Consider the following 16,891-nt stretch of genomic DNA (forward strand, 5'->3'; position numbering starts at 1 on the left):
GCCATAGGGGCATTATAGCACCAACTAGGGAATAGGCTATTCTAGAGCTCATAATGTGTAATGCGACAAGATTAATTCACGATCTCATGGCAATGAATCCTCTCGGGGAGAGTGATCACAACGTGATAGAATTCAGTGTGAGGGTAAGAAACCTGGCTTGAAAATGGTGTCTTAAACTCGCAGGCAATCACAACGATATTAGTAAATATGTAACTTCAGGAGAAGAGGTGATGGAGAGAAAATCAAAGGGGTAAAACCTTTTTGTTTTAAAAAAAAAAAGCAACGGGCATGAGCGGTACGTTAAACCTTGGATTTTTGCCTCCTAACTCAATCCTAACCCATGTGCCTCTGTCTGAAACAGGGCTGCTCGTCGCCGATTGTGGTGAAGTTTGCTGACACTCAGAAGGACAAGGAGCAGAGGCGCCTGCAGCAGCAGCTGGCACAGCAGATGCAACAGCTCAACACCGCGACATGGGGAAACCTCACAGGCCTGGGTGCCCTGGGACCACAGTACCTGGCTGTAAGTGGTCATTGGGGATCCAAGAACAGTGGCGAATTTGGAACAAAAGACGTTTTCGTACCCCAAAACATGCATACAGTCAGTCTTTTTTTATTTATTTCTTTCTTGATGCAGCATAAGTGGGGGTGGGGGGGGGGGGGTGGGGAGGATGTGAATTGGATGTCAGTAACTTAACTCCCTTCAGGGAAGGGCCTAAGGGACAAAATATCCTCTGTACAGTTGGGAAAATGTTGAAATATTATCAGCGAGTCTCACATTTTCCATTGTGGTTTTTGTTGAGCACTCGACTTTACAAGCATCACAGTTCTATTCTTCCCCCTTTAGGCACTGTTTGGTTTCTTCCCCCAAGTTTGTATTCCTGTTTTTCTGGATCCAAGCAGCAGATACACGATACAGTCGAATCAATAAAGCCCGCGGAAGATCCAGGAAATGCTTCCGCCTTCAAAAAGGGGAAATAATGACAGGCTTGCATTTTTGTAGCGGCTTTCATGACTTCAAGATGTTCCAAAGTGCTTCACAGCCAAAGTTAAGCAATATCTGAAGTGTGGTCACTCTTGTGACATAGGCAAAGCAAGCTCCCGCAATCAGCAATGAGATGATGACTAGATGGTCAGCTTTTGAATGTTGGTTGAACCAAGAATATTTGACAGAACTGAGGAGAACTCCGCAACTCTTATTCGAAATAGTGCTGAGTGCCATATTGGGGGGCAGACTGGGTCTCACTTACGCATCTGCTCTGAAAGACATCATCAATAATGGTGCAGAGCTCCCTCAATATTGCACTGAAGTGCCAGCCTAGGTAGGTTTTGTGGGTGAGTCTCTGGAATGGGGCTTGAACCCTCAACCTTCTGAGTCTGTGGTGAGGTACCAGCCACAGCTGAAAGATGCAAATTGATGAGCCCCGGACTGTCACATGAGGGACTACTACACTGCCACAGGCAGTCTGTTTCGTTCGATATCAAAATAATTCTATGGTGCCTTTTGAAATAGAGCAGGCAACTTGTATGGGTTAAGGTTTATCTCCATCAGTTGCTGGTGTTTATGGCACCTTGCTGTGTAGAGGATGAGCTTTGCTTGACTATGCAGCAATAGTGACTGGTCTGTAAAAATAATTTACTGGCTGCAAAGCACGATGCGACATGTTGAGAATGTGAAAGAGGTTTGATGAATGCAAGTTTTTATTGTATATAGTGTCTATTGATGCAATTGCGTTAGCCAAGGAGCTGTAGATGTTTGGAGGTGGGGGGGAGGGGGGTTGAGGGGACCTATATCAGCAGGACTCGCAGCAAACAGTCCATTTTATAGGAAAGTTTATTGACTCAGAAAACAGCCTTCTTGAAAATAAATTTAAAGTACCCAATTATTTTTTTTTCCAATTTAGTGTGGGCAATCCACGTAACCTTCGGGTTGTGGGGGTGAAACCCACGCAGACATGGGGAGAATGTGCAAACTCCACACGGACAGTGACTTAGGGCCGTGATTCGAACCCGGGTCCTCAGCGCCGCAGTCCCAGTGCTATCCACTATGCCACATGGCACCCTTTACCCTGCACATCTATGGGTTGTGGGGGCAAAAGCCACGCAAACACGGGGAAGAAAGCAGTCTTTTTAAACAGCACAATACAGCAAACAGTCTAAAGAGTCTATTTTTTAAAAGTAAGTTCAGAGTACCCAATTTTCTTTCCAATTAAGGGACAATTTAACGTGGCCAATCCACCTACCCCGCACATCTTTGGGTTGTGGGGGTGCGACTCACGCAGACACAGTGGGAATGTGCAGACTCAACGCGGACAGTGACCCGGGGCTGGGATCGCACCCGGGTCCTTGGTGCTGTGAGGCAGCAGTGCTAACCACTGTACCACCATGCCGCCCCCTACAGATTATATTTTAAACGGGCCTCTACAAACTGCAGCAAACATAGAACATACAGTGCAGAAGGAGGCCACTCGGCCCATTGAGTCTGCACCGATCCACTTGAGCCCTCACTTCCACCCTAACCCCATAAACCAATAACCCCTCCCAACCTTTTTGGTCACTAAGGGCAATTTATCATGGCCAATCCACCTAACCTGCACATCTTTGGACTGTGGGAGGAAACCGGAGCACCCGGAGGAAACCCACGCAGACACGGGGAGAACGTGCAGACTCCGCACAGACAGTGACCCAGCGGGGAACAGAACTCTAAATAACGACTGAAACACTCCCAGTCAAAGCACAGCGATTTCTGCGGCAAAATGCAGAAAGTGGAGGATAGTCACATAATACAGATTGTGTGGGTGTTAAATCAATCCCAGTCAATTGCAATAGAATCATTTCCAGGTGTGACTAAGGGTGAGGGGGGGGGGGCATTACAGAATCCTCTCCATTCTTGTCTGGGATAGTGGTGTCACTACGTACAGCATATTTTTGCCGCCAATGTAAATTAGGTTGGAGATGGGGAGAAGGCTGCCTGCCGTGGAACTGTAGCTGTTTATACACTGGGGTATGTGGGACACCTGCCCAAGTGGCTGCAGCTGCTGCCTGGACCTCCGGCGGGGGAGGGCACTTTCATTACAGCGCAGAAGGAGGCTGTTTGACTATTGTGTCTGTGTCGGCTCTTTGGAAGAGGGATCCGTAGGCCTGCAAAATTTTTTCCTTTGGGTTTGCTGAAGCTGTCCTGGATGTTTGCTGCTCTTGGAGAACCAGGTTACTTTGCCCCCCCCCCCCCCCATTTATTTCCCCCAAACATCAGTGATAATGTCCTGGTGGAAAGCAGCAAATTATCACTGGGGTTGAAGTGATGATTAAAAGCTGCTCGAAGTTCACTGAGATTCTTTCTATAGCTCACACTGTAACCCTCGTATTCACGTCCAACCATAGAGCGTACAGCACGTACACAGCCCATTTGGCTCAACTGATCCATACTGGATGTTTAAACTCTGCAAAAACCTCCCCTCACCCCCTTTTTTGCCAATCTATCAGTATATCTTCCTCATCTTTTCACCCTTATATTTAGCAACAATCTCCTTAATGCTATTCACCTCAGTCACTGCATGCGGGTAATAAGTTCCAGATTCTAACCACTATTTGGATGAAGACATTTCTCCCGAATTCCATATTGGATTGATTAGTGTCTACATTATATTTATGGCACCTGGTTTTGACCCCACCCCCCAAATGAATGGAAACATCTTCTCTACAATTACCCCATCAAACCCATTTGAATTCGTAAATACTCCAATGAGGTCACCCCTCTCCCTTCTCTTTCAGAGAGGAAAAAGCACCAGCTCTAGTTATTCTCCACTTATTGTTCAATCTCACATCGTGGCACCGGCCTCATGACTTGAATGCAATGTGATTGTTGAGCTGTCAGTTTGTGTGGAAGCTGGTGTGTCCCATTGGTGATATTAATCTGTATGTTAGGTTTGGATGTAAGTGAATCGGACTGTAACAGTGTTAGGAAAAAATTGCCTGTCATTTATGTTTTATTTTTGTGTGGAAGTAACATTTTCAGTGCACAAAGCCAGAATTTTACATTATGAATGTTTGAGAAGGCCAGAGGAAGGCTTTTGTTTCTCCTGGCATTAAAAATGCACTTTGAGGACAATCAGCACAGAATCGGTAGTGAGGTGCGTACCAGGAGCGCATCAGAATGAAAATTCCCCGTAGCCTCATGCTCGTCTCAGTGGGTCAGGTACGAGATTACTTCCTCCGGCCAATGAATCTGGAACGAGGTTACAGTTGAATATTGCTGAACAGAGAGATGCTTTTTTAAATTTAGAGTACCCAATTATTTTTTTTCCATTTCAGGGGCAATTTAGCGTGGCCAATCCACCTACCCTGCACATCTTTGGGTTGTGGGGGTGAAACCCACTCAGACACGGGGAGAACTTGCAAACGCCGCACGGACAGTGACCCGGGAGCCGGGATCGCACCCGGGTCCTCAGCGCCGTGAGGCAGCAGTGCTAACCGGTGCGAAACCCATGATGCCCTGAACAAGAGAGATGCTGCTGAAGCTTTCACCTTGCACTCCTCAGGATAAATGCAAGAATACTAAATTTCAAACTATCTCCACAATTTACACAGCAGGAGGATAGGGTTGGCAGTCTGATTCTGATTAGCTGAGCCTGGGCTGGCGCTGCCAAGGTGCCAGGTTGGCAATGCCAAGGTGCCAAGCTGACAATGTTTGTGTGCTGGCAATCGTTACCCGCTGAGGCCCCTTATTTAAGCCAAGTGACGTTTTATAGCCATGTGTTTCTCGGCGCTGAGTGCCAGGAAGCACGTGGCTAAACACACTCGCTATGGGACTTAGCTCCCATTTAGTTGAATCGCGTCTTATATCTTTGTGTCATCAGGAAATTTAGCTGCCATTCACTGGGTCCCTTCATCCAAATCATTGACATAGATTGTAAATAATTGAGGACCCAGCATTGATCCCTGTGGCAGCTGTGATCCCTGGCCAGCTTGCCAACCCCCAGAAAGATCAATTTACACCTACTCTCTGTTTCTTGTTAGCTAACCAATCCTTTATCTCTGCTAATATGTTACCTTCTACACCAGGAGCTCTTATCCTGTGTCGTAACCTTATGTAACCAGAATTACAGAATCGGACCTTTCCGCCTGACTGGCCGATGCCAGTGTTTATGCTCCATGTCAATCTACCACAGCCCTACTCACCGAAAACTGTCAGCACATGTTTCTATTTCTTTTTCCCTCATATATTTATCTAACTTTCCCTCAAATGTACCTGTTCCAATCACCTCCACTATTCTGTTTAACAGCTAGTTCCACACTCTTACCCATTTTCTCGGTAAAGGGAAGGTTGAAATGTTTCTTAGTGCTGCTCGTAATAATTACCGATTTATTCCCGGGAAACATCATTTAAAAACAGATTATCTAATCATTTATCCACTTGTCGCATGTGGGATCTCGCTGTGCACCGGTTGTCTGCCTTATTTCGCTACAGTACAGCATGTGATCACACTTCAAAAGAACTTTGGCTGTAAAGCATTGTGGGTAAAGCTGTTAAAGGCACTACATAAATGCAATTTTCTTTTTCTTTCGCAAATTATGGGAAAGAATCTCCACTCAGAGTTGTGAAAGTAAAATGTGTTCACATGTGTTTCACAGCTGTACAGAGAGTACATGGGGCAAATTGCCCTTTGACAAGATTGAGAGCCTCTATGCTTTGGAAGTCGCTGTGTTTTATTGAGGGCACATTATTGGGACAGGGTTTGGGGGTGAGGGGGGGTTGTCAAGGAGAGACGATTAATGAAAAAGTATTTGATAATAACCAAAAGACACCTGCACCCGTTTCTTCCAATCGGCCTGTCCTCTTAGTCAAATTTAAACTTTGCTACAATTGTTTAAACACGGGTTCAAAATAATAATTTTTCCATTCCACTTGATCCAGGGACAAGGAACCTTTTGTTGATTGGTTTAGCCATGTCTGTAACTCTTTCACATTTCAGGTAGACATGCTGATGTGTCTTCCATTGTCTGCTGACGTGAATGAAGACAGATAAAGGCAATGGCTGCCCCTCCAGTGTACACTGGGGATGGTTCATTATAGCTGACGTCAAGCAGCCAGCTGAAAACCTGCCCATCCCTCTGTAAGGACAGTGAATCTGCGCTATTGGCAATGCTGGTTTTTAAATTCTGCCTTTGGGTGCGCACAGGGGTTGGACACACATGTGTAACTGGAGAACATCGAGCAGTTGTAATCTGCTGTTATCACTGATATCGGGTATAGACTGGGTTTATATATGCCTTGTAAAATTGTTTTTGGTTTTTTTTGTTCCCCCCCGCCGATAAAACACCAGTCTGCCACATCCCCCCTCAGCCCAAGTGAGTGTTGTATCTTGGGCATCCTTGATCACACTCCCCAGATAAGCTTGAGCAGTGACTAAAGGGATCTTTACTCCCACTTCACGCCGCCCCCATACTTTGTCTCCCTCTTTTTCCCCAATGCGTCCTTCCATCCTGCCCTGACGACCCAGCGGACTGGATCATGAGTTCTGAAAATCTAACAGCCTCGATGGCAAGTGGCTGATCTGAAGTTGGGACCTGAGCTGCTACTGACATCATCATTCCGTCGACAGTCTCGTAAAAATCCATGCTTTCTGTAAGGCTCCCCTCCTTGCTGAAGCTGCAGCAACATCTGCTGCCTGGCAGTGGCCCCCAACATCATGGCAACATGCTGGAGATGCCCTGACACAATCAGCAACCCCACCGCTTAGTCCATTAGCAAAATGGACCCACTCCACATGATGCAATTTTGCTTCATTTCATGTCATGTTGTTCATTGTGCTGTGTTTACACAGCTGCAAGACTCACTGTGGGAATTAAATGAAGACTCCGTGTCAAGCGCATTTTTCCAAGGTGGAAATCATTTTGTACAAAGCTCATGCTTTCAACCAGAGCATTTGTTTTGTGCTGCTTCATTGCAGCTACCTGTGTATGTGAGCATGTGCCTGTGCGAGCGCGAGGCTGTGCGAGCGGGTGAATGTGTGTGCCTGCATGTGCGTTTGAGAGCGTTTGTGCACCATTTTTCCCATCTCCATACATGTTAAATGCCTGTAAAAGATATGCACGCACAATACTCTCAGCGCTCATTTTTGAAAGGGGTTTCTCCATGCGACCTCTGCCCAAGTCCACAATGAGAGGAATCCAGCGATGTCCCCGTGTGAACGGTTTAATGAAAAGGGAATAAGGTTTGAAATAATGTGCTCAGCTGCTCTGCATGGAGGAATGTTAACCTAACCCCCGGGCAGCTCGGTGGGTTAGCACTGCTGCCTCACGGCGCCGAGGTCCCAGGTTCGATCCCGGCTCTGGGCCACTGTCTGTGTGGAGTTTGCACATTCTCCCCGTGTTTGCGTGGGTTTCGCCCCACAACCCAAAGATGTGCTGGGTAGGTGGACTGGCCATGCTAAATTGCCCCTTAATTGGAAAAAATGAATTGGGTACTCTAAATTTATTTTAAAAACTATCCCGCTGGAGCAGAAAAGTGGCTGAATCAGAGCGCCCTCCAGTTTTACGCCCCCCCCCCCCCTTCCCACCAACCCGCCTTCAACCCCCACCCACTATGGCTCCTGGCGTGAAATGAGAGTAACCACCCCTCTGAGGATCTGCCTCGCCACGATAATTGGCATCTTGTATTGTGCAGTGAGACCCTGTATCCCACTGCTGTGTGGGCCAACACGGTCATACAGAGCAAGCTGGCTCTTCAGAATTACTTATTTTTGGTGGTACAGCAGCTGCGAACAGAAGGTTTGCAACACTCTTCAATCCGTCTTATCTCCAAGTTAACTGTATTGACAAACCATAGTCCTTTATAATCGGCATGAGGTCCACTTTGCCTTGCTCGAAAAACCAGAAGCAGGGTGATAGAAGGTTTTAACAGGCAATGTACAAGTCAACTCTGATTGACATTGTCTGCTTGAACATAGCCACTTGATTATGGAGAGCTATAATTAGTTATGGTATATTGCTTTAAGTGGATGATGGTTTTTGAGGTGTTAAATGATTAATTGTTTTCAGCACAACAACGTTCTTGAATCTTTATCTTACCTGGCCTTGATAAGGATTAGACATTAATATGGATTTATGCACAGCACGAGTGGGAATGCTGAGTATATCAGCAAGTGGCTGGAGAATGAGCTGAACAGAATTTTTAAAAATCGAGAGCTTACATTTTCATATTACAATGGGATTGTTTTGTTTGTTCACAGCTCTTGCAGCAGGCGACCTCTACGAGTAACCTGGGTGCATTCAGTGGCATTCAACAGATGGCAGGTGCGTAGAAGAAATTTCACTTTTTTTCTGCTCTGCAGGATGTGGCTAGTCAACCGTCTGGCCACTTTCGCCCTTTTAATGTTTATGCTGTTGAATCACGCCTCCTGGACGCAGTTACACAGCGCACTGCTGCTATTGTAGCAGCTTGGCTGTCTTTCATTGTGGTCACAGTAAGAATTCTTACAACACCAGGTTAAAGGAGCTGTGCTCCGAAAGCTAGTGATTCGAAACAAACCTGTTGGACTTTAACCTGGTGTTTTAAGACCTCTTACTGTGCTCACCCCAGTCCAACGTCGGCATCTCCACATCATCTCTTTCATTGTGGTGGTAACTGAGCGCATGGCCAAAGCAGAATGACAGCACACTGCATTCACTTGTTTAAAAAAACAGCCCCATTTCCAATGGTTGTTAAACCAGGGTGTTTTTTGGAGAACTAGATAAACACCCAGCTCTGGTAAGTTTGATACCTGAATCCACGGTCAGAACCAATCCAGTTTGAGTTTGCTGGTTCGTTTTCTCACTGTCAAGGAATCACTGAATAATATTAACAATGACTACCTCTGTACCCTGTGACACAAACGTGAGGCAGAAGCAAAATGTATTTGTTTATATGAAAAAAAGTAGACTCACCTGGTCCAAAAACACACTGCTGACCCCAAGTTGAAGAATGGTGAGTAAATGTCACTATCTGTGATTTTATTAATGATTGCTGTCTTGTGTCACAGACCAATCCGTTAAGAAAAATCAATGTGGGTTAAGTATGGAGATGTTCGAATAATTGAAAGGGATTTGATTACTAAGAGGGGTAAATGTTGTGTTTCTATAATTATTCATCAGGGATTGGGTAAATACGTATTCATTTAATTAGACTTGAGAACAGATGCACGTGGATAGAAAGCTTGAAGATGTCAGAGTTGCGTGCTGTGTTCTGCTCGCAGGCAAAAGTGCAACTGAAGCTGGATCACATGGCACACTTCCCTTCTAATGATTGTATGCTGATATCCCTCAAAGGCATATTACAACATCCCCCTTTCTTATTAAAGCTACCTACACCCTTTCAAAAGAAGTATGGCAATTTATACGTTCCTGTTTAGTTACCATTATGTAAGTGTATTGAATTGATTAATCTGAGTCTCTAAAGCGCAAAGGTAATCTGCTGGTGTGCCCAGATCTTGTAGTGTTAATCTTGTCTGGAGCTTTCTTTAATTGCTCACAGTGATTTGTGTATTTGTCATTCTTGGATGATTGCATTTAGAACATAGAATTTACAGTGCAGAAGGAGGCCATTTGGCCCATCGAGTCTGCACCTGCCCTTAGAAAGAACACCCTACTTAAACCCACGCCTCCACCCCATTTCCGTAACCCAGTAACCTAGTCTAACCCTTTTTGAACACTAAGGGCAATTTAGCGTGGCCAATCCACCTAACCCGCACATCTTTGGACAGTGGGAGAAAACCGGAGCACCCAGAGGAAACCCTGGAGCTGTGAAGCAACAGTGCTAACCACTGTGCTACCGTGCCACCCCTTGTCCTAGATGCAATAGGTGATTGCGAAGCTGGAATGGATCTTATCTGCCTCGGATGCACCATGCCATTGCGCTTTTGTATGTAATTACCTCTTAGGACCTTGGCTCCGAATAAATCCTTGTCACCTTGGCTGGTTGCTGCGTACCTTCTGTGGGATCCTGGACTGGATGTGAATTTGCTGTCCCAACTGTAAACAAGGCAGTTCTGTACCAGCATTTTTACTGCGCACATTGGTCATCTTCTCTTGCAGTGTTAAAAGTGTTAGTTCCTGAAAGAGTCGAATGGACAAGAGTTGGTAAAGTGGAACACACTGGCCTGCCATACATGAGCTCTACCAGAGATGGGATAGTTGCATTTAAAGGTCTCTCTCTCTCTCTCAGATGTAACATTACAATGTGTAGATCTTGCTTTGTCTGTCTACATTTGAGAATTAGAGATTTTGCCATGCCAGCATTCAATCAGCTGGGCCATTAGATCTGGGGTAATGAGGAGAAGAAGTAGTGTGAGCGATATACCACTGCACGCTCATATCCTGAAATGGCTTACCAATAAATTGTGGACCGTTGTCTCTTAGGATCTCTCCATAAGTACATCAAATAAACAGAAAATAGCACTTAGAGTGTATGCAACAGTTGACATATAATGTGATTGTTGACTAATGGGGCACTTGGTATGAAAATATGAAAATCGCTTATTGTCACAAGTAGGCTTCAATGAAGTTACTGTGAAAAGCCCCTAGTCGCCACATTCCGGCGCCTGTTCGGGGAGGCTGGTACGGGAATAGTTGACAATGATGATAAAGCCAGTGACATGGACAATAAGATTTCGGATGTGATTTTGGACCATGGATGGTAGGAACCTCATGTGGAACCAGTAATTTTCCGTGCTGACTTGACAGATACTCGTGATGTGCCTCGCACTGCTTAACAATGGCTTTCATGTCATTGTTCAAACCAGCCAATAGATTGTCTCTCTTGTGAGTTTCCTCATCCAATCCAATCTATAACCTTGTGTGTGGCGGTGTTGCTGAAGAATATCAGGTTGCAAAGATTCCAGGTTGCAAAGATTCCAGTCTGTTGACCTGCCTGCCTTTCAGGTGACTCCCCAGGAGATGCTTAGTTCATTCCAATAAGGCCGTCTAATAGCTGCTGGCATTTGCTCAAAAAGTACCAGAAGTTGGATGTTGGCACATGCCCCTGGGTCAATCTTCGCCAATAATGAATAATTACAACCTTTCTTAGGACCGATAATTTGAATCTTGGCAAACCCTTTGGATGGTGTGGCGGTATCTATGTTTTCCACAAGATCACTATTCTTTGTCTCTTCATGCACACATCATCAGATTCTGGTTTGGCACTTAACCCATGTATATGTTTCTGACCAGACACCAATGGTCATTGCTTGAACATACCTATTGTGCACAGTCTGTTTGGATCTGTGCACAACTCTTTGTAGCTGTATCAGCCTTTGCTCCAGTGCCGGGGCAATGGACCGTTTTTGCCAGATGCTTTGCAGTATTGTTGGAAATCTGGGCATTTCCCCGATGCGTGATGTGGGTATTCTAGAGGGTGCATTAACAAGTGGGGTTGTACCTGGGACCTGTAAGCTTCGTCGATCTGGGAGGACCGTTTCCTGCTCGTGTCCAGCCTTGGATAGTTCTTCAATGCTATACGTTTTGGGGTCTGTCTGGGAGATATTTCTGGAATGCTTCCATGGAAGTGGATGCAATCACCAACTCCAAGAATTCTGTCTGCTATGTCGGCATTAGAAAAATCACAGTGCGGGCACTTTTCTCTGCATCTGCTCATGAAGTGGTCTGTGGATTCTGTCCATAAGACATAGGAGTGGAAGTAAGGCCATTCGGCACATCGAGTCCACTCCACCATTCAATCATGGCTGATTTCAACTCCATTTACCCGCTCTCTCTCCATAGCCCTTAATTCCTCGAGAAATCGGCTGTTGTCAGAATGACATGAACTCGAGTCGATGAATATGGAAGTTTAACCTGATTCTGAACAGGTTGTCCAATGTCCTTTGGGGATCCTTTATTTTTTTCTGCTGTTAATCATGATGTGTTTAGCCTATGTAGACCTTCATTACCAATTGCTAGGCACGTTTTTATGGCTTGTCTAGTTCAAATATACTGGAATCAAGAAACCATAGCTCTGTACACTTTTTAAGCATTTTGAATTAATTCAGTGGAGCAGCTTTATTCCTATTCAAGCTGGGGAAATTTGTTGGGCATTCGGACAATATTCCTTTGACGTTCCTCCTTCTTTTATTCAATTTATTATTGTTTGGTCCAATTTTAATTATGGTTTTGTTTCATTTTCTTTCTGTTTGACACTCCTCACTCACTATCAATCCAGCCTACACCCTGGACACTCGCCTTTCCCCACTGAACTAACCCAGCGTTGGTCCTCTTGATGCACTGTCCCAGTCTGTGTCTTCAGAGCTTTACTGTGCAGTCACCATACTGAGATTTCAATACTCTCTGATGCTGCAAATTCATTGCAGTCTGACCAAAACGTCAAGGGTCGTCTCATGCCATGTAGCACGATCTAAGGCTGTCCACCATGTTGTCCCTGTGCTTAATCTTGTCGCCAGGCTGTTTGACCACCGCGGAACACCATGTCGTGTTCTTTTATAATGATATCAAGGCATGAATCACTCATAAGGGAGTGGCTAAACACGTTGTGGGTTTCTTTATTTGGACTAGGTTCATGAGAACATGTATACGTGGATAGAAAGCTTGAAGGCATTAGCAGTCGGGCTGTGTGTGCTGTATTTGGCTCACATGCAAAAGTGAAACTGAGGCAGGATCACATGACACACTTCCCTTCGAGTGATGGAATGCTGCTATCCCTCAAAAGCAAATTACAACAGCTAACACTGGAGCATGTCACCAGCGTTTGCTTGGTTAGGGTGCAGGCTGATAGAGTCCATGACTGTCCATTTAATGTGTGAATGGAGCAATGAAGTGTATTCCCAGAGAGGAGGAGTTCTCTTCACAAAAGCAAGGATCATCTATCAGGCTGAAATGCCCTGGAGCGTTGGTTGACAAAAGTACATGGTCTCTATGAGGGAATATTGAGCACATTGTTTGCTGCCTTAATCATTTAAATAATTTTCTGGTTTTTGGAGCTGAGTTGAAGGCTGATACTGCAGACATCCTGCCTATTTTATTTGGAATCACCCAGAGGGTTTGGTAATACCTACACTATTAATCTTTAATATGCACGCACGCTCATCAGAAGTTGTTTCCCTTGGCTAATTGTGATTTAGTGCAGTTCAATGTAAGAAATAGGAACTGGAGTAGGCTGTAAGGCCCCTCAAGCCTCCACCACCGTACGATAAAACTATGGCCGCTCCTCTCGCTCCGCCGCTTTCCCTCCTCGTCCGCATATTCCATTTATTCAGTTGGTAACCAAACTTCTATCTATCGCACAGCCGGAATATATTCAATGACAAAGCATCCATTGCAGTCTAGGATCCAGAATTCCAGAGATCCACGACCATCGGAAATTTCTCCTCAGCTGAGCCCTAAAAGGTGGAGATAACGATTCCGGGCTCTGGATTCTCAGCGATTGCTCCATCGAGCTATCTGAAAAGTTTTATGTATTTTACTAAGATCGCTTCTCATTTTTCTAATTTCCATGGAGTGTAGGCCCATTAAACTCCCTCTCTCCCCACCTCCTTATCTCGAATCAGTCTTCGTTGCCACCCTTTCTCGGGTACAGAGACCAAAACTGTACACATCGTCACTGTCCCGGCTAATTTGCGTTTGTTTTGTGCGTGGCCTGCATTCCTGCACGGCCGCACGTGTGCATCTTCAGGGGAACGCTGCTTGCGTTGAGCCTTTTTGATCCCTGCACAGCACATGCCCGATTGCTGCGCAGCTGACGGGGAACAATGCACGCTGCTCCAGGACTGGTCTCGTCAAAAGCTTCATATAATTCCAGGAAAACTTCTTTACCCTTATACTGCAACGCCCTTGCAATAAAGGCTCACCTGCATGTTATCTCTGGGTTTCCCAGTGGAGCATCATGCACAACAAAATGTTCATTGACAGTGGCCTGCCGCCGGCTCGGGAGTGGGGGGTGGTTCAGATTTTATCTATCAGCCAGCCAACCGGATCCTCACAGTGCCTCAGGACCCCTGGTGCAGTTTGAGGGATCGCCGTCATTGCTATGTCTGTCAGCGTCTTGGTTTCTCTTACACCGCTTGCTGCTCCTTCGAAGACGTTATCGGTTGCAGTTATTAATTAACCCAGTGTAGCAAGAAGGCTGATACTTTTCAGGCACAATGCTGCATACTGGTAATTACCATGATGATGCTTCACGGTGCTTGTCGGGGATGTCTGCTCACAGCACATCCAGTCAGTGGCATTCCCAAATTAGCAGGCGCATTACTGAATCGAACTGAAATTAAAGCCGTTGAATTCCAAACATTGGGAACAAAAGCCTGAGAAATATGGCGTGACCCGCAAAGACATTAAATCATTTCAGCCATCTTTACCATGTAAATTAATGCTATTGGGGAAACCTAATTGCCTTAGATCTGCATTAGCAGAGTCTATTAGATAGTGTGTCACCTGAGACCATTTCTGAATTAAAGGGCCATTTTAAAATCTAGGCTGACACTCATGTGGGGTTGGTTTAGCACAGTGGACTAAACAGCTTTCTTGTAACGCAGAACAAGGCCAGCAGCGCGGGTTCACTTCCCGTACCGGCCTCCCCGAACAGGCACCGGAATGTGACGACAAGGGGCTTTTCACAGTAACTTCATTGAAGCTTTCTTGTGACAATAAGCGATTATTATTATGTGCGGTACCGAGGGAGCGCTGCGCTGTCAGCGGTACCGTCTTTCAGATGAGACCTTACATCCAAGGCCCCCTTCAGCTGCACAAAAAAGATTCCCTGGCACTATTTTGAAAGAGAGCTGGGGAGTTACTCCTGTGGTCCTGGCCAATATTTATCCCTCAATCAATTTCATACCAGCAGATACCTAGTCATTATCACATTACCGTTTGTGGGAGCTTGCTATTTGCAAATTGGCTTCCGTGGTTCCCACATTAGAGCACTTAAAAGTATTTCATTAGTTGCAAAGCACTTTGGGTCAACTGGCAGTTGTGCAAGGCGCTATTGAAATGCAATTCTTTTTTCCCCCCACAGTGTGAAGAGATTTAGGGTTTTTTAAAACACCTTAGGCTCCTCCACTCAAACAGTGGGTTATTTTAAAAGTTTGAAATGTTTATTGCCCCCTTTCTCGTGGTTGAATAACACCCTGTTTAGGAACACAGAAACAGAAGTAGGTCATTCAGCCTCTCAAACCTGTCCGGCCATTTAGTTAGATCATGGCAGATCTACATCTTAACTCCCATCTGTCCACATTGGTCTGTAATCCCTCCATCCTTGCCGAACAAAGGTCCTGGGTGGGATTCTCTGGTCGCCGAAATCGCATTCGGCAATCTGCCGGAGAATCCCCGTTCACGACCAAATCGGGGGCGTTGCCGCTTTCATGATGCTCCGCCCCCTCCGAAGTGGCCTACTCTAGGAATAGGCGAAGCGCCGTATCAACGGCCTCAGGACATTGCCTGAGGCCCACCCACCCAGTGCTCTGCCCGCGACCGGCCAAGTTCCCAATGGTGTCGGTCGCGTGTTGGCTCATCCGTCCGGAACTCAGCGTGACGGCTGTGGACTCAGCCCAGCACTGCCACAGTTGGGGGAGAGCCGATCTGCGGGCAAGGGGGACATTATCAGGGGCTGGGAGCACTGTTGGGGGGTTGTCTGGGGCCCGCGAGCCGGCCAAAGGGGGGGGGGCATTATATTGCAGGCCGGGTCGGTGAGCGGCCGGTGCCGTAAAACGCCACCGTTCCCACTCCAGCGTGGGGACATAGCCTCAAAATCGGAGAATCCAGCCCTTTATCAATCACAGTTTTGAATTTTTCGGGAGGGTGGCGCAGTGGTTAGCACCGCTGCCTCGCTGAGGTCCCAGGTTAGATCCCGTCTCTGGGTCACTGTCCGTGTGGAGTTGGCACATTCTTGCCGTGTTTGCGTGGGGTTCGCCCCCACAACTCAAAAGATGCGCAGGCTAGGTGGATTGACCATGCTAAATTGCCCCTTAATTGGAAAAAAAATGAATTGGGCACTCTAAATTTTTTTATTTTTTTTTAAAGTTTGGAATTTTTCAATTGAAACCCCCAGTCCCCACAGCGTTTTGGATAATGGATTTACAGATTTCCACAGCCCATGTCGGGAAGCAGGAAGCGATAAGCCCTCTGACATCTCCCCTGAATGGCCGAGCTCTGGTTTTAAGGTTATGCCCCTTTGTTCTGTACTGTCAGTTTTGAAGCAGGGTGGTGCCAGTCTTTCATTGAAGTCTAGCGACAGAAAACAGAAATCTTGCTTTTGTGAAGTTAGCCAGGTAGCTGACTGTGCGACGTGTGTTCCCGATCCAGCAGAGGCCCAAGCCACATCACGAATCCCTGGCATGGACACCAGAATAGAGCCCGTGAGAATCATCCATCTGTCACTTTTTAACTGTCGTTGACTGGCATCCACTTCTAACATCTGACATCTGTTCCCACTTATTGATATGCAGATTTATGCTAATCATTATGCACAGTAAGCGGAGAAATTATCTAAGGTGAACATTAAATTAAATTTACATGGCCTTATCACTGTAAATAAAATCAAAAGTTTCAGGTAAGAATATTCGGCGGTGTGGGGTTTCGAGAAGAAATGGTGCAGAGTTTTATACTTGGCAAAAACGTACCTGTGCTCCATATTAATTGAGAGCAGTAAGGTTTAAATGTAATTCCTTCCCTTCAAAGTTATCAGCAGGTCACTTATGTGGTCCTTTCCCAGGGATCGGTAAGCTGTTAAACTCGGGGAGGAAGTTCTGGGTCATTCTTGGCTCAATTTCCATCAGGATAAGTGGGAGCCTTGACTGATTTTCCTTCTTGCACAACCGACCTCGGGCGCAGCAGAGCCATTTGTTAGTCTAGCTAACTCACCCTTGAATACGGGAGCTTCTTGCGTTTTATATCTGTGTATCGCACCAGCGAGCGC

The 16,891-nt window shown here is 46.0% G+C and overlaps 1 protein-coding gene across 22 annotated transcripts in view; it reads left to right on the forward strand.

Moving 5' to 3' along the window:
- Positions 1-16,891, forward strand: part of celf2 (cugbp, Elav-like family member 2) — a 1,037,523-nt gene that overhangs the window by 964,355 nt on the left and 56,277 nt on the right. For 19 of the 22 annotated variants that reach the window (XM_072471059.1, XM_072471057.1, XM_072471058.1 and 16 more), the window contains 2 exons: positions 362-598; positions 8,229-8,292. In XM_072471059.1, the coding sequence (XP_072327160.1) occupies positions 362-598; positions 8,229-8,292 (301 nt within the window). The remainder of the gene's footprint in view (positions 1-361; positions 599-8,228; positions 8,293-16,891) is intronic. The other 3 variants (XM_072471055.1, XM_072471067.1, XM_072471068.1) reach the window with 1 other exon arrangement.

This window comes from Scyliorhinus torazame, chromosome 13, assembly GCF_047496885.1.
Source record: "Scyliorhinus torazame isolate Kashiwa2021f chromosome 13, sScyTor2.1, whole genome shotgun sequence".
NCBI lineage: Eukaryota > Metazoa > Chordata > Chondrichthyes > Carcharhiniformes > Scyliorhinidae > Scyliorhinus > Scyliorhinus torazame.